Source organism: Abramis brama, assembly GCF_963993115.1.
Source record: "Abramis brama genome assembly, chromosome: 1".
Lineage (NCBI taxonomy): Eukaryota > Metazoa > Chordata > Actinopteri > Cypriniformes > Leuciscidae > Abramis > Abramis brama.
The window spans coordinates 35,362,544-35,380,700 of NC_139963.1; the positions used below are offsets into that span (position 1 = coordinate 35,362,544).

Here is an 18,157-nt window from a genome sequence, read left to right on the forward strand (position 1 = left end):
CATAATATTTTGTATAGTCTTATCAGATACATGTTAACCTTACTCTGCCTCCCAGGCATCTGTACCATTTACACACACTAACCAGGTCACTGTATTATTAGGCAATGGTGATAACTCTATTTCTGGGATTTTTGCATCACATGAAAGCCGCTTTCACTATACTTGCATTTCAAATCTAAGTGTGCAGCATCAAGAAGTGGGAAATATGAGCCTTATACTGGCTGTCTTTCTTCCCAGTTGCAAGTTACACAAATCCGCCCACTTGTCCTTTTTTTTTCAAAGTCGGGCCAGTCTAGCCAGAAGATATTGTTTAGGAAACGTACAAATTAGTGTGGAAGCCATACAACCACACAATTGTCTCACTGGTATTTAAAACCACATCTTGCACGTCTTATAAAAGTGATGAAGTGGGGCAGCTGATACTTAAGAAATATAATTTTCTTGGAAGCTCTGATTATGCTTGGGACTCGTATCAGCTGCTCAAGGAATAATGTGAAGGAATTCTGTGTGTGTTTGGACATCTGGGATAAATTTCCAAATGAAAAACGGGCATGTTGGAACTGGTGAGGAGGGGCTTGTCTCATTTCTGTGTAGCACTACTGGCACGCTTGAATCTCACTGTACCTGTTAGCTTATTGCTGTCATGTGTCGATAAAGGGTAATTCACTCTGTGAGCTTCTTCCCTGTCAGGCAAACTACAATTAGGGGTCATTTCATAAATGGACTTAAAGGCAGGGTAGGTAGGAATGGTCTAAAAAACTTCTTTTTCAAATTTGTTTAAACTTTATGTTCATATCAATACATAATTAAAATGTAAGTACTCTGAAAAAGAAAGTATAAAAATCGAGTGTCTGTAGACCTCTCAGGACTGTTTTAAAGACAGTTCATTATTTCCATTCACTCCACCCCCTCCCTTCTGGGCTCCTTCCAAAGCCACGCCCCCAAAACACATGAACGCGCGACTCCAACCGCTGAGCTGAAGACGCATTATTTACCTGAGACAAGCAGAGAGGAAGGAGCACAGTGCATGTAGTGACATCATGTCAGAATCACATGTAATAAAAAAATCTAACGCTAATTGCTTATGAATATAAACAAATAAGATGTATTTTAGTACTCACTATCAAGCTAGCATATTGATATTGGTAAATTTAAAATATATATTTTTTGATTCGCTAACGAGCTAGTTATATAAGCTAAAAACAGGTTGCATTGATACACTTTTTTACATTACCATCAGTTATATTGTGATGAAGATGAATTTCGTGTAAGATTCATAACATATATGGTGTTCTGCATGTAGGGGTGGGAGATATTGACAAAAATGAATATCTCGATATTTTTTTCCAATATCTAGATATAGATATTCAGGCGATATTTTTGCCATCCTTCAAAGAAATGTGAGCAAACTGGCAAAGAAGGTCCAGTTGGTCTTTTGACTTGCTGCATTTGACCTATATTATTCTAGGCTATAGAAAAAACAATAAAGGAGCTAACTAAACAGAATCTGTGGCACCCCCTACTTTTTCCACTTACAAAAAAAAAAAAAAAAAAAAAAACTTAACTAGGCACTTCTTGCAACAGTGATTATTAAATCAAACAACAATATTGTTGATGATCAATTCAAAGTAAAAAAAAATTAACATTTTCAAAACGGTATAAATCCATTCATTTTTCCCCCAAAACGCTATAAATCCATCTTTTTTTTTTTTTTTTCTAAATTTATGGTTTGTCTTTTTAAAAAAGTTTTTGTCTTTTATTTTTCGTGTTTGCATTTATGAGGAAAAAACAATATTACTTGACAGTTCTCCATTATGGACGCGAGCGCTCTGAAAGCTGCACTGAGACTTTCAAACTTTAACAGAGACCTCAAAACAGAAAGCACAAAGCCTTTCTTTAAAACGAATTTCGTTTTGTATTAATTGTATCTTAATTTTAATATTTTTTTTTTCATTAATTCATTAATATTTTCATTCCTGCATTAAATACATAAAGTAAATATAGGCTATCAATCACAACATAAGGTGCTTGAACTGGAGATTATATCATCGTGAACCGAACCGTAGCCTCGCCTCACAGGCCTAAAAAATGTGGAATATATTTACAGAAATCTGGTTCTAAACAAAACCATCCAAAACAAAATAAAACTATGTAGCCTAAATGTGCATTTCTCCGGTGCATGCGTTCACTAGCCTACTGCGAAGATCGCGAGTCAAATATCGTCAACTTCATCTTTGCAGCCGACACAGAAATTAATAAACAATTAAAATGTCTTATTGCAATATTTTACACATTCATAATCATTACTTTTGCTGGTTCTTTGAGGCAGCTTTTTAGGTTTATGGCGTTTTGGAAAAGAGCTCTTCACGTACAAACACCGTTTCACCAAGGCACAGCAGCCCTTCAGCACATAAGAACAAAAAGAGAAAAAGCACGGACTTACTAATTACGAAACTTTGATGTGGTTGAACAGCTGAAACAGTCACAAATTCCTCTGCAACTCAAACATTCGAAGGAAGAGAACAGCATTACAGTTTTCAGCGCGTCCTCCTTTGATTGCTGTGTTGTGACTGGAAAAGTGCATGCAGGAGCACATGCGCAAAATGTAGGTTTGTAAAATGTCCTTTTGTAAAATAAAAATAATTTTAGGGCGAAGCAGAGGAGGTCGTGCAAGAAGCCGTGGCGTGCAACTAGGGTCCGAGGAAGTAGAGGCTGAGGACGGGGTGGTCGCTGGAAAGCTACGCTGATATTGACACGCGTTTTATTTCTTTGTTTATCCAAAGACTTTTTGTTCATTACCTTTTCTTGTACTGTCTTCTTTTTTTTGCCTTGTTTGCCTTCACTAACTGCATGCCGGTAATGTGAATTTTGATTGCTCTTTCTCTGCCATTGTTTTGCTATTCCTAGGTTCAGTGCCTCTCGAATTCCTCAAATCAAACGTGCGCGCGGCCGCGCGCAAGTGGGCAGATCCCGTGGCAAAAGGGTTGTTGCCATGGTTGCGAGAGAGAGTGACAGTCGCCTAAGCCAATCCTTTGATTCGTCCCGAATCGAAATAATGAGCTGTGTTTAATACAGATTAAACGGTCTAGAGTCACTTGATTTTTATACTCTTTTTTTCAGAGTACTTACATTTTAATTATGTATTGATATATATAGAAAGTTTTAACAAATTTGGATCTTTTTTTTTTTTTATAGTCCTACCTACCCTGCCTTTAATTGTATGAGACAGTCAGATGTCCCAGATTTGTGATCATTATGAAGTGAAGGGAACCGTAGTGTTTTAACCGTAGATAAAATGAGGCTTCTAGTGAAATGTTGAAAGAGCATCACTCATCTCTAGCTTTTCTGCTGTGTAAACAATGTCCTTTCTCTGTTGTATTTGCCTTCTGCATTAATCATTCTGTACCGACATGCTCCATATTACAACTCTACACTAAAATACGCAAAAATATTAGAAACGTTCACCAATAAACATGTTTGATATTTTCAGTTAGCCCAACCTTTGGTAGCACTAAACCACAGCAGCCTTGATTGATCACCTTATGAATATCTGATAGTTTTTAGTGATTTTGATTTTGATTTTTTTATTATTATTTTTATTTTATTTTATTGCAAATGAAAGTGAAATTTCAAAGACTGTATATTACCAGACACAATAAGACTACTTTAGTAAAATAATTCCCATCTTCTACATAAGAGCCTATTGCCATTTATTTGAAGTCTCACTGCAGCTGCTGTTATTTTTAAGTTTTATAATTGTATAATATTGGTTATCAGCCAAAAAAGTGATTATATTGGTGTTGATTTTTATATCAGTCGAACCCTACAGCAGATCTCTGTTCTTGGTCCCCTTCTGCTTGGAAGGTTTAATTCATCTTGAATTTGACTAACCAAATGCAAAGTTATTTACTGCCACCAAATTAGCTAAGGGACTAGATTGCAGCCTATCTTCAGTTGCTTCCCACTAACATACTTTACATTTCTCACTTCCTTCCTGTCTCCTCTGCCCTTTGAAAGCAACCCGATGAGGAAACAAAGTACCGGGTGTGTCTCTTGGTTTTCTAACACAATTGAGTTCAGTGTGTAATTGTATAATCTTAAAATTTTTGATGCTGAATCACAACAACAGGGCAGCAGGTTCATGCTGAGATTCAGCAGAAGGCATGCGCTCCATAATACGTGTGCTATAACGTATTCTTTTGTGTGTCTGTGTGTGGTTGTTCAGGAGGAGAGGATGCGCCGTGGGGATGACCTACGGCTCCAGATGGCTCTGGAAGAAAGCCGTAAAGACTCCAGCGGAGGGAAAGTGGCCAAGAAGAAGAAAGAGGTAGGTGCAGGCTCTGAGCGCTTTAACTCATCAGTAGGCCTGAAATGAATCTGTGGCCACACAAAACTCTAGTTTAAACATCCCTCACCTCCTGCATGTTCATTTATTAAGAGATAGTTCACCCAAAAAATGTAAATTCTCTCATAATTTACTCAACCTCATGTTGTTCCAAACTTAAATGATTTTCTTACTTGTGTAGAAAGTACCGTAAAACAAGAATAAAGATATTCACCATATTCACATTTTTCAGAAGCCGAAGGCCTAATTTGATAGTGCTATATTACAGAGGAGTTGAGCAGGATTCTACTATTTTCCCTTCCAGTTTGGGGAGAAAAGTGCACAAATTCTGTAAAGTAGAAGAAAATGCCCTTTTTTCAGTCATCATTTGGTTTGATTTTAGGTTAGAATTTATGAATATATAAATGTACACTACAGTTCAGAAGATTGTTTTGTCTCTTATGAACATTTATTTGATCAAAAATACTTTGTTACTATTTAAAATAATTTTCTATTTGAGCATTTTTTGAAATGTAATTTATTCCTTGTCATTACTCCAGTCTTCAGTGTCACATGATCCTTCAGAAATCATTCCAATATGATGATTTGCTGCTTAAGAAACATTATTATTAGGCAGCAGCTATTTGCACTAAAATAAATATTGCAATAGATGCTATTTACACTAAATGAAAATAGCATATTTTCTTAGCGATGCATGCTATTTACAATAAGTGCAAATAGCTATAGGTTCTATTTACACTTAGTGAAAATAGCAGTATTTTCTTTGCAATAAGTGTAAATAGTAGTTGGATACTATTTGCACCTCAGTATTTTAGTTCATTATAAAACAGTATGCAATAATGACACATTGAGTTTAAATTATACATTTATTAAATAAATGCCGCCTTATAGGGTCAGTAAATCCCACACTACACCTACCCTTAACCCTACCCGACAAACACTTTATTATTAAATAACCGTTAGGCACTTTAATTCCACTTTTTACATATTTTCTTTATATTTATTGAAAATAAATGCCTTTCCAGTCTGAAATGTGATGGGAAAAGGTTGGTCGCTTCAATAGTATCTGACAAGTCACAGGTGTTTTTTGTACTTTGGTGGGCGGAGTTAGTGTAAATAGCCTCTACCAACAAGGTGGGATATTTGCACTTAGTGTAAATACAATAGACACTGTTGTTGTTGTTGTTGTTATTATTATTATTATTATTATTATTATTATTATTATTATTATTAATATCAATTTTGAAAACTTTTGTGCTGCTCAATATTTTTGTTGAAACTAAATACATTTGTTTGATAAATGTAATGCATCCATGCTGAATAAAAATATTGAATTTGTTTTAATCACTTTTTTGGCCTACATTCATTTTTTTTTGTTTTTTTTTCCTGTGGTCTGACTTTAATGTTTTACCACAAAACTACTTTTAGCTAAGTAATGCCATCAGAAAACATTTTTTTTAAATCTCTTCAATTAACATAATCTTCCCTTTCTTTCCTTGCGGACTTGTTTACTCAATGTGAGTATTTATCTTCCGATTGCATTTACATTTACATTTATGCATTTGGCAGACGCTTTTATCCAAAGCGACTTGCATTGTATTCAAGGTACACATTTTACATTTTGTCAGTTCTTGCTTTCCCTGGGAATCGAACCCATGACCTTGGCGTTGCTAGCGCCAACGCTCTACTGTTTGAGCTACAGGAGATTGGCTACCAAGTTCACATTGACTAGCTGGTGTGATTGTTTTGGTCAGTAGGATGTAATTGTGGGCACTTATCTCTTTCACTGTGTGTTCAGCCTCCACAGTCTTCTCTGATGGATCTGATTGACCCGGTTCTCAAGGGACCTGCCGATCAAGCTGCGGACCCTTGGGGAGCAGGTGCTGCAGCCGCAGGCCCCGCCTCAGACCCCTGGCAGTCCTACGGTAATTGCAGACGCGCACAAACTAGGGCTGGACAATATAAATAAGATTGTAAATATCATAGCAATGTAAATATTATAATGCACTTTTGGTTGGCCATTAGACTTGTTATACTATCCTTCCTGGTTTTGTCACCATTTATATCTACATTTTAGTTCAAACATCTGCTTAACATCAGAAATCAGTTTTAAACCAATTTGGTGCAAATATATAAATATTGAGATATGAGGAAAATATATCGCCCAGCCCTAACACAAACACTATTTTTAGTTTTATCATCTTGAAGTCTGGCACATACACAGCAACAACTAGTTTCAAACACCCTTCACGTTCAAGATCACATTTGTCTGTGGCTAATAATATCACATTGACTATTGCTTGTATCAGCTTCCTGTTGTGAATTATTTCTCACCAGAATCATTTGCATAATAGATATGATACTAAGTTAAGGCAGATTTGCATCTAATTTTGTCACATATAAAAAAAAAATAACCCTCAATGCTCAGGATGTGAAGACCACCTGTTAACCAAAAGCTCCCTTTTCTTTTAGGGCCCCCCCCCCCACAGGCTCTATTTCATAATGTTGTTTGTGCCTGTAGCTCTTCGTGGCAGCTCAGTAATGTAGCTAGGCCGGTAGTTGTGCATTCCAGTGTGCTCAAAACAAAAGAGACTCAGTATTCAGATCTGCACTGGTAGAGTGAGCACAGAGTCTGTAAAGGGGTTCCTCTTCGAACAGCCCAGTTCTCTTAATCTCTTGCAAATGTTCCGAAAATTAAGCCAGACTGAAGTCATGAAGCGAATGGAGAGAAGGTCTGAGGCAGGTGTACGTGTCTTTTGGAAGAGGAAACAGCAAAAACTGTGACTGCATTTATTTCATAATTGGGTCACCTTCACTCCCATTTAACTTGCATCACCTGTCACACCCATTTATAAAATAGAATTTCTCTGGCCGTTTTGGATATAATTAAATGGGTGCAAATTACTTAAACACAGCATGAAATGGAAATTCACCTTATTTATTTTCTAAATGTATCTTATTGTGAATTTTTTTTAATCAAAATGTCCGCTTGACCTTCCAGTGAAACGACAGACTTCTCTCTGGTAGCTTATGCTGAACTTCTCCAATCATTAAGTCCACTTAAACCCAGTCACAATATTAAAATCAACTACAAGCTAGCATTTAGATCAAACTAATCAACAAGTGATGGATAAGAAGTACCTGCCCTACTTTTTATTTTATTTTTTCTCCATCATCCATTTCACTCAGATCTATGTCACAATATGGAAGAAAAAATCTGACGCTACTTCAGTTACATTGCGACTTGGGAGTCTCAACAGGGTTTTTTTTTATTTTTTTTTATTTATTGTTAAAAGTGTTCGACTAGGATAGTGGCAGTGATTTTTCATTGTAGTTTTTACTCAAGTTGTCAGTTACCTAACACATCTGTGTGTATCTTCCAGGTGCCACCCCTAAGCCAGCTGCTCCTGTGGATCCCTGGGGTCTTCCCAGTGCCTCTTCCTCAGTCACTCCTCTGAAGAGCAGTGACCCCTGGGGGTCGACCCCAGCTCCTGCAGCTGCTGATCCCTGGGGCCCAGTTCCTGCCACCCGCCCCAAAGCTCCTGCCACAGGTGAGCTCTGAAAACTCAAGTTCAAAATATATTTGTTACATTAGGAAATAAGGCCACTCTCTTTATTTGGAATCTTTTCAATGTCTTGTATTTTATAAGTTAAAGGCTTTCTTTCTTTATTTTTAATCCCAACCATCTCTCATTTCCCTCAGTCGGTAGCTTTGATCTTTTTTCCGCACCAAATGGTACTTCCGGGGAGGACCTCTCTGAGTTTGATAGTCTTCGCTCCTCAGCACTGACAGGTAAATGCTGACCACTTCTACTACTACGGTTTACTAGGGATGCACTGGAATTTCGGTTACCAAAAGTTTTCGGTTGAAATAGCTATTATTTTAAATTGTAATGATATGGTTTCTCAAATCTAAAATCTTTAGTCTGTTGATGTTGAACTTTTTTTAAAGCTTTTTTTCTGTTGATGTGCAGCATGAACAAAACTTAACAAAATATTTGTAGCGCACCTGCCATTCAATAATCGCTAAACACTTTGTTACTTTTAATATGAAGCAAAGTTTCACCTTTAAAATTCTGTCGATTTTATTATGAAATTCAAACAATAAATGTGGTTTTGCCACTGTTTAATACCCTGTGAAGGATCACTGTAGCGCCTCAGTTCAAGTGGCAGCACTGATCAAGTGCACATGAACTGATCATCTCATCTCCTCTTTACTACTAGTTACAGCACAAAATAAATATGGGTGAACACCATAAGGAATGTTGAAAGATACATTACAGCTTACAGAAATTAATCCTGTCTCATGTATTCGCTCAATCAGTATTTCAATAGAGAAAGATGTCAATAAAACAGCTTGTAGGCTTTACAATGTCACTTAATTTTACATTTACTTCAAGAAAGCTATTCAATGTCCATAAACTCATTAGATAGCTAGAAAAAATGACTCTAGAGAAGAGCATTTCTGAAGTTTCGGATTCAGCCCAGAATTTCAATGCATCCCTACAGTTTACCAGTTGTCTCTTGTTGGGAATGACATGAGGATGTGATGCTTTTCGCAGGTGATGGTCGAGGAAGCTCTGCCTTGCCATCACAGACCAGCTTGTCTGTAGGCTCTGATCTGTTTGACTTACCGAGCGGCCCAACCAGAAAAACTCCAGAGTCTTTCCTGGGTCCCAACGCCGCTCTTGTCAACCTAGACTCTCTGGTCAGCAAGCCTCTCCAGCAGGCTCCAGTCTCCAACCCCTTCCTTGCTGGAGGTACCCTTCACCAGTAACATGTTTTCTTAATGGTTTAAGAAAAGTCTTAAAGGAACATGCTGAATTTTTGGGACTTTAGCTCATTCACCGTATCCCCCAGAGTTAGATAAGTCCATACATACCCTTTTCATCTCTGTGTGTGCCGTAACTCTGTGACACGCACCCACCGCTAACCTAGCTTAGCACAAAGACTGGAGGTAAACTGCTCCAGCTAGCATACTGCTCCCAATAAGTGACAAAATAACGGCAACATTTTTCTATATACATGTTGTTATTTGTATAGTCACAGCGTGTACAAATAACAAGGTCACATGAGACACAGCCATCTTCTAACTGTATACATATACGGTGAATGAGCTAAAGTCCCAAAATGTCGGCGTGTTCCTTTATTGTTTTGAGAGGTCTTACATTTATATCAGTAATCGTGATACTGTATGTATATATTTCAAAATAAGAGTCCCAGTTTAAGTCTTATTTCTATTTTTATTTTTTTATTTTTCTGCTTTATGCATATTTTTTTTTCTGTTTATTATAGATATTTTGCTTAAACAAACATTCAGTATATAGGTTTTACTAGTTTTGCAATAATCTGTCTATCTTTAAACACATTATTATTGTATCAGCAAAATCTAATAATGCTCGACCTCTAATTCCTTTAAGTATTGATATATTGGTACATAAACCAAATTCATTACATATTGGATAAAACATGACTTGCATATTTTAAAATAGCTTTTAAACTACCCGTTTTGCTAATAAGAAGTATAAAGTCCTTGTTGAGCAGCCTTTTAACAAAGTAAAAGTTTTTGATATGCATGATTTATTTTGAGACTGTATCGATTTGTTCTAAATAGACATTTTATTTGTGCGGTTCTTGAGCCTTAAATTTGGATTTTAAAAGCCCTTGTTTAGCAACGAGCTCACCTGTATCTCCCACTGGTTTAGTTTCAGCCTCAGGAGCAGCTTCGGCTCCGGCGCCTGCAACTGCAGCTCAAGTCAACCCCTTCCAGGTGAACCAGCCACAGCCGCCCACCCTCAACCAGATGAGAGTCAGTCCCATGATGGGCCTGAGTGGGCAGGCCTTCAACAGCATTGCCCAGAGGAGCAACGAGCCCTTGCCTCTCTCCTCATTGCCCCCAGTCGGCTCCGTCTCCATGGTACCCATGACCGGCATGGCTCCTCTTGGGCCTGTGGGCCAGATGATGCCAAGCATGGGGATCCCAGCATCCATGTCCATGCCCCAGCCGCTCATGAGCGGAGGGCTGCCGCCCACAGGCGCAGCAACACAAGCCGGCGGCACAACCAACCCCTTCTTATTGTGAGGAACAACATAGGCTGCCTCCCCGAAACCCACGCAAATCTCTCTCCCATCCCCGTTTCTATGGTATAGACAACATAGTTGGCTGTGTTCCCCCAAAACCGGTGTGCTATTTTGAGACTTTTGGGAGTAGCAGTGGTGTTTACAGGTTTTACACTGGCAGGCGATTCCCTTCCTCTCCTGTCAGAGATTGGTACCATACAGCAATTTGGTATTCTTTTCTAAATTTCCTCGAAAGAAACCATCAGCGATACAGAGTCTAGGAGATTTTCCTCTCCCGTTCAAAGGGGTCCTGTTTTTAACTTCTTATTGATGGCTTACTTTTTTTAATCAGAGGCTTAAAACTAGGAGTACTGGTTTGTCTTAATTTTTCTAATTTCTAATCTTTCGAGCAGCGTGCTAGATAAAGCTCTAACCCTTTTAATCCAAGCAGCCTGTACGTTCTACGCAGTGCATATACACTATGTGTATTTACAGTACGCTTAAGTAGACAGTTTAGAGGACTCTCTATCAGTTTACATGGAAATGATTTTGATGTTCCAAGCAGGGATTTTGCACATGCTCTGATCTATCTTCCTTTGACTGTTTGCCCACCGTTAGTCCTTAGCGCGAGATGGGAAACCGTTCACTAAGACACGAGCAAATCTGAGGACTAGGAGAGAGAGAGAGAGTCTGTGAACTGCATGTGTGAATGGTTTTAAACCTGATGCATTGAAAGATGAACTTCATACTGAAGTGGAGAGTTGTTCGTTCTTCCTTTTTCTTTTTTTAATGCATGACAGGGAGTTGGTTTGCATATCATAATACGGCTCAACTTTTATACCGAAGCCTGTTTTTTACTGCTTTACAATCCCAAGATGTTGTTTATTGGGTGAATGGGTTCTTTCAACTCAGTACAGCTCACTATTTGCACAGCTCCATATTTCCACAGCTAATCGATACTAATGATTTGAATTCATCCGCTTAGCTTCTCTGTGAGTATCCAACAACCTGAAATGTGATCATTTCAGTTACGGTTTTTAATTTATGTGCGCGCGTGTGGATGGAGAAAAGGGAAACGGGAGGTAATTTTGTGTTTGTTTATCTTCATCAGGTCCTAATGCATCTTACTGTTATAACCAACAGCTGTATCACTAATCACTGCTTCCGTTGGAGAAAAGTATATCAAAGCTTGTTGTTAACAAAATCCTCTGTTCTGTATGGAAAGCTAACTTCCTTGTTGTGTTACGTGAATGAGCGGAGATGCTAAGACAGGTCATAGTGTGGGAGGGGTCCCGTAATAGATTGTATGATCTATTTTCTAGGGTTGTTTTTGTTGTTGAATATGTGGTGTAAATGTATGTTAGGGGTCATTATGCATCTTTCTGCAGCTAGACCCCTGTGGTTCAATTGCATTGTTCTGTATTCCAATGAGTTTATTTTGGCCACGGTTTTGTCATTAAATGAGACTTAAACTAGACTACGAATCGTTCGATATCACAATTAGCGGTCGATTTAAAGCAAGAACGTGTCGTGTGGCTTGCTATGTCTACACTTTTTAATTCAACGAGTTAAGCACAAGATGAATAGTAGTTACCAAAGTGACATTGCTTGTCCTTTTTAAATGCAGAGCTGCGGCCGTTTTCTAACTGACTACACGTTTATCTATCTTCAGTTGTTCCCATATTATTATCATCAATATTACTGCTTTTGTTTTCTTGATTACTAGAGTATGGACTCTACGGTTTCTCTCATCTGTGAGCTGGCGACCTCTGCTGGATATATTGTGGTAGTACTGACCATGTGCAGCCTTGTAGCAGAGCCTGGGTGTGTTATGGTAAATAATCTGCAGGCATACTCAGGCATTTTAGGGGGTGGTTGTGGCTAAGAGAGCTTTAAGATGTATTTAATGCGCTATTGATGGACACGATGGTTTAAGCAGGCTCTAATCCTGCTAAACAAGACTCCCTGCTAGTGAACATCACTGTACTCGATTATGCAGACTAGTTTGACTTTTGAATCCATACGATATCTTGCTCATTTAGTCTCGGCCATCTTGTTTTGCTGTTGCCGTGTATCACTCGTTCTTCTGTTATGTACTCATTATGCATTTATTGTGGAGGACTAACCTTGTGAACATGCATAACATTTTATTTTTCCATGTTGTTGTGTCTGTGTATTTACCAAACTGTCTCATATTATTGGGAGCAGGCTGCTTTTTATGGATATGTGCTCAACTTGTTGGCATTATAACTGTATAATATAATTTATCATCTGTTCTATTGTAACATATTGTTGTGTACCTTATTTCTGTGTAATGGTTTTGTAGGAAAGTCACAGGAAGAGTGATTGTTTTATTGCCATCTAAACCACAGCAAGTGATAAAGGACCTGTAGCTGCAGTGGTCAAACAAATAAATTGTATCAATGACTTTTGATCTGTCTCTTCATGCTGTTAGTAAACACGCCAATATCACATTTTTTTGTATTTTGAACTAGTATATTTCTTATTAATGTAATAGTTTTTCAGTTTTATTTATTTTAGTACATCAAGTTAGCAAAATGAAAATGAGGACTAACTGAAATAAAATAAGTTTACTTTTTTTAGTTTATCTCAGGTAATGTTTGTTTTTCAAGTAACAACAATGTTAAAGGTAAAGGGGTCCTATTATGCCCTTTTTTGAAGTATTGATTTTGTTTTTGGGGTGTACTAGAATGCTTAGGGTTAGAGTTCTTGAGCTTAAATGTTTTTGTTCTTTTATATTTTTTATTTACACATTGTTTAATGTTTTCAACTAAAAGAAAACCGTAAGATATATTGTAAGATTGCCTAATCGTAAGCTTAAGAAATGGTGAAAAAAAAACTCTCGTTAAACGTCATTTAAATAAATATTCGATTTTTATGAGCCTGAATATTAGCATGCAATATTTTTTTGAAAAATGACCATCCCTAAGATGAAATCTGCAGATTGGAATGAAACTCGGGCGTGTAAATTAAGGACAAGCCGAGTTATTTCGGTCAGAAATGGCTGAGACTTATAGACAAACAAAACAAGATCATTTTATTTAAAAACATACAAAGCTGATTAAACAATATAACGTGTAGTTATAAAGCAGCTACAAAACTAACTGAATAAAGCAACTAAGATACAAAAAAGATCCTTAAGGTTGTCAAAGCTGCTGCGGTGTTCTTGCAGGTGAATGTTCTATTGATGTGGCGTCATAACCCAGCTTCTTCATGTCCTTAGTCACAATGTTGAACTGTAGCGTGACAAAACCTTGTGAGCGCACCCTTGTGACTGCAAATAGATAAAACTGCATCAGTTTTGGCTCATAATTACACTCGTTTGCAGAAGAACAATTTTTGAAGACTCACTATGATAAGAGATGGTCAGCATCTACTGCAAGGTTTCATTTCAAGTCAAAGGTTAAATGAAAGTTTACCTTCTCTTCCCTCTCCTTGAGCGACAACCTTGGGATCTGTGAACTCTGGACGCCTTCCCATCAGCCAACTGAGTACAGGATAAAACATGCTAGATACAGGGCCTATCATGCAAATCAATGTTTTCAAGTTACAATGTACTTGCTCAATTGAAACTGTCATACAAGTTGCACATTTAACTAAAACAACTCGAGTTCATATCAATTATTGAGGACAAAAGGGAAGGGCAACAAGAAATTAAATTCAGATCACAACCCTAAGCTGGTGCATAATAAATTGGGTACATTTAAAATGTTGCCATACGTCTGCATTTAAATGCGTGTAAAACACTGAGCAGTAAATAATTTAGAATATGTGAGAAATGAGTTATAACCTTGTTAACTTCTGCAGTCTTGACGTAGACTCCGGAACAAACATAGGAATGGTCCTGGTGTGTCTGGAACAGAGAGCATTCACATGTAATTGTACATTTCAGACACATCTCAAGCATGCTGGCTGCTTTTGTTACATTACGACACCACAATCTCAGAGTGACTCACTTTCCAGGTGTAAACGGGATGTGCACGGCTCCATAACCTCTCACAATATCATTTCCAAAGGTGTCGGGGCCATACACACTAACTACAATCTGGGGCCCTGGAGGAAAAGAAAATGTGAAAAGCTAACCTGATATTTGTGGCAATATATGTATGATGTATAACCTTGGGTGTATTTGTGGCAATAGCCAACAAAACATTGTATGGGTCAAAATTATCGATTTTTCTTTTATGCCAAAAATCATTAGGATATAAAGTAAAAATCACAATCCATGAACATATTTTGTAAATTTCCTACCTTAAATATATCAAACATTTATTTTTGTGAGTGGATGCAGCACAATTGCCAACAGAAATGGACAACTTTAAATGCAATTTTCTCAATATTTAGATTTTTTTTCCAGATTGTCACATAGTTGTATCTCGACCAAATATTGTCCTATCCAAACAAACCATACATCGATGGAAAGCATACTTATTCAGCTTTCAGATGATGTATAAAATTAAAAAAAAAAAAAAAAAAAGACCCATAAGACTGGTTTTGTGGTCCAGGGTCACATATAGTGATCACAATTAAGCTGCATTACAATATATGACATAGCAGATTTTGTGCCGATCTTCAGACTAATATTCCTCTCTATACAATGCAAGCATATTACTCTGACTCAACCAAAACAAGGTGCACTTACAGCCAAATGGGTTTGTGCTTTTGAATGTGATGTCCAATGGGAAATTCCACACCAAACTCTGAGATCCTCTACCTTTTGATGTTATTTGAGAAATGCCCTCTTCCAAGCCCTGGGAAAAGACAAACTTACTGTTGTTGAACATATGAGAATAATACAAACGTTTATAAATAATGTCACTAAAGAAGAGTAGTTGCGAATAAAACTGTAAAAGAATCACTACTTCATTAAGATGACAATTACTTAGTAATATATGACATAATATCATTATTCAAGTTACATATTAAATGCTGAATATATTACATGTTAATATATAAATGTTATAGCCCTGATTTCCGTTACTGTAAGACAAAAGGAAGTAATGTAAGTTAGGTTGATGTCACTCACTGATGTGGGCGCCCAGTCGTGTCCATAAACAAAACAATACTTGCAGTACAGATCATCACATTCTGGGAACTTTAGACAAAACACGACATGTAACGTTAATTAATCAAATTAACACACGTTAACGACAGGCTTCTCACAGTTTACTGCATCAAACTCGGCCTCTATAAATCACTGTTAACTTACATCAGCTGCTTCGATTTGCCCGTTGATCATGAGAAGAAAAACAGCTGGATTGTTTGAGGTCATTTTTACACCATTAACACCCTGGAAAACATTTAAATCACACCAAACGACCCTAGCTGCATTAAAATATCAGGTTAGCTGTAACTTAATGGATTCCCGTTGTCAACAGATCTCTGGCTGCTATGGACGCTTTCAGTACGGCAGGCAAAAAGGTCCAAAATTGCTAGACAAAACGCGTTTGTAAATTGCTTTTCCACTAGGTGGTTGTCGTGGACATGAAATTGGGGCCGCGTCCGAAATCGCATATTCTCTTGAGTAGGTACTTATTTTGAATAAGTCATTACTTCACGACAGCAACAACAAATAAATAAAAAGCAGTTATAATATAATATGAATGTAGCCTAATCCAGAAGTAGCCTACTACATTCGACATTTTGTCATTTCCATGTTACGTCGCTTCACAAATCCTCTCCCGTGGCCTCATGGATAGCAAATGTCCATCATATGCACACTTCAGAATCTCGCCGGAAGAAGTAGGTCATCTGGATACTTTTTGCATAATCTTTTATGAGTTGCCTACTATGAATTTGGACATCACATAGGCTACTTCTTTTGTCAAGTTTGTGGTTTCGGATGCAGCTACTAGGGCCTATTTAGGAGTAATTTCTAATGCAAAATGCAATTTCCGGTTTTATGGATAAAGATTTCCGGTTTCCTGCATTGAAACCGATTGAAACTAGCTCTTTCTCTCAAGAGAATAATTTATTTGCATGATAAACATGGGTTTATATTTCCAGAGCAAAAATAAACATTCCACATTCATAGATACACTACAAGTCAAAATGTTGGGCACACACAACTTAATTTGATTGTTTTCCACACAGATAATACATAGGCCTATAAAGACAAAACTTTTAAATGATTTAAATAACTGGTTTCTCACAGACATGTCCATGTAGACCATTGTTTATATATATGTGCAAGTGTGTTTTTTGTCACACTGGTTCCCCTTTTCTTATGGAAATAATTTACAAACCTCATAAAATTTTTTGGCCATATTGGATGTTAAATGTAACTCTATGGTTTGCAAAGGAAACAATTTGCAGCGAAGAAGAAAGAAATAGTATATAATTACAACAAGAGGTCAAGAGATTTCTAACCACCTCATTTTTTTGGTTGCCAGATCTGTCTGTGTCTGCTAATATATCTAGTATAAATTCCAACAGCAGCTAAAATAATAAACCAACCAACCAATGGCAAATCACTGTTTTCTCACCTGAGCAAAATGGATAACCACCTCAAGCAATAAACCCCTCTGCCCTTACATGATCTAAGCAAGTAGGCTACTAAATTGCTCTCTCACCCTCTCTGTTGATTGAAAATCACTCTGCACTTTGTTTGTTCTGGATGCATTTTTCCTTGTGCAAAGCTCTCAGCTTTAGGGAAGCTGAGGTGAGGCCGCATTACAGACACCGAGACCTTGACACTGGAAAAACAAAGAGACATCCGTGAAATAAAGCAAAAATGGAAAAGTCCCAGTGAGACAACATCTGCATCAACATTCCGCAGAGAAATCCATGGATTGAATTTAGGGCTCAGTCCTGTGTTTTAGTTCTACACCCCAGTAAACTGATTCAAGCTTTTTTTTTAACCTAGATGAAGACCTGCCTGTCACTTTTTGGCCCTACAGTGTCCCAGTTTGAGCTGTCCTCGTCTGTTGCCAATTTCTCCCTCTCTGGGACCAGGTCTTTGACACACAGTCACAATTTATAGCAATAGACTTCTGTACTACTTAGAAGTCCTCTACGGGACCTGTGTCTCCCTTTTTTAGGACTGAAATAAAGAGTCATTCAGTCATTTCCGTGGGGCATGTTTTTTTTTTTTTCAATCCCAACCCATCTGGCTTTTAGGTTGAGCGTATTGTTCTTGTCCTCCATTAATAGCATAGCACAAATGCTTGGTTGTGAAATTTCTCAACATTATGTGAATAGCTGTGTCCATCTGATTGTTTGTTTGACCTTTGCTAGTGTCACCCAAACATGCACCAACTGTCCACACCATAGCAAATGTCATTGAAATGTCATGTGCCCTGGGCTGGTTTGGTTGGTGGTCCGAAAGATGATCTTGTGTTTTCTTAAAGACAAGTGATCTCCATTGTTTAGTCTTGAAAGAGCTTATAATAGCATTGGTTCATCCGGGTCAGTGACATGGCACTTTTGTAATGTTGTAAAAAAAAAAAAAAATTTAATTTGTTAAACTGTCTTTTATTTACTTGAAAAATAAAAACTTTCTTTGAAAATTAGGATGATTCAGATTCAAGGTATTCAAGATATTAGTGCAGTCCCTGACCTGCATCTGAAAATACCAGGTTATATGAGTGTCTTTGAAATGCTCAGCTGAGACACAGCCTCAATGTATGTCATGTAAAATTGTTATCGATTCATGTCCTTTCCTCCAAACTCCAATCATGGTCAGAAAGCAGAGTGCCATTTATTATGAGGTCTGATCATTAATATTGCCTC

The 18,157-nt window shown here is 37.5% G+C and overlaps 2 protein-coding genes across 2 annotated transcripts in view; one reads left to right on the forward strand and one right to left on the reverse strand.

Annotated features, from left to right (window-relative positions):
• The window catches only part of epn2 (epsin 2), a 28,573-nt gene extending 15,736 nt beyond the window's left edge, over positions 1-12,837 (forward strand). Inside the window, exons 4-9 of the mRNA XM_084086461.1 lie at positions 4,226-4,327; positions 6,144-6,270; positions 7,729-7,896; positions 8,049-8,138; positions 8,908-9,105; positions 10,051-12,837. Coding sequence (XP_083942587.1) covers positions 4,226-4,327; positions 6,144-6,270; positions 7,729-7,896; positions 8,049-8,138; positions 8,908-9,105; positions 10,051-10,427 — 1,062 coding nt within the window. The 3' untranslated portion in view covers positions 10,428-12,837. The remainder of the gene's footprint in view (positions 1-4,225; positions 4,328-6,143; positions 6,271-7,728; positions 7,897-8,048; positions 8,139-8,907; positions 9,106-10,050) is intronic.
• A 600-nt stretch (positions 12,838-13,437) lies between these two features.
• On the reverse strand, positions 13,438-15,835 carry b9d1 (B9 protein domain 1). Its single transcript, XM_084086475.1, has 7 exons — positions 15,636-15,835; positions 15,453-15,521; positions 15,069-15,177; positions 14,383-14,479; positions 14,217-14,279; positions 13,846-13,913; positions 13,438-13,700 (listed from the first exon to the last, which is right to left on the reverse strand). The coding sequence occupies exons 1-7, from the start codon at positions 15,696-15,698 to the stop codon at positions 13,573-13,575; spliced, it is 597 nt and encodes a 198-aa protein (XP_083942601.1). The 5' UTR covers positions 15,699-15,835; the 3' UTR covers positions 13,438-13,572.
• Positions 15,836-18,157: the final 2,322 nt, after the last annotated feature.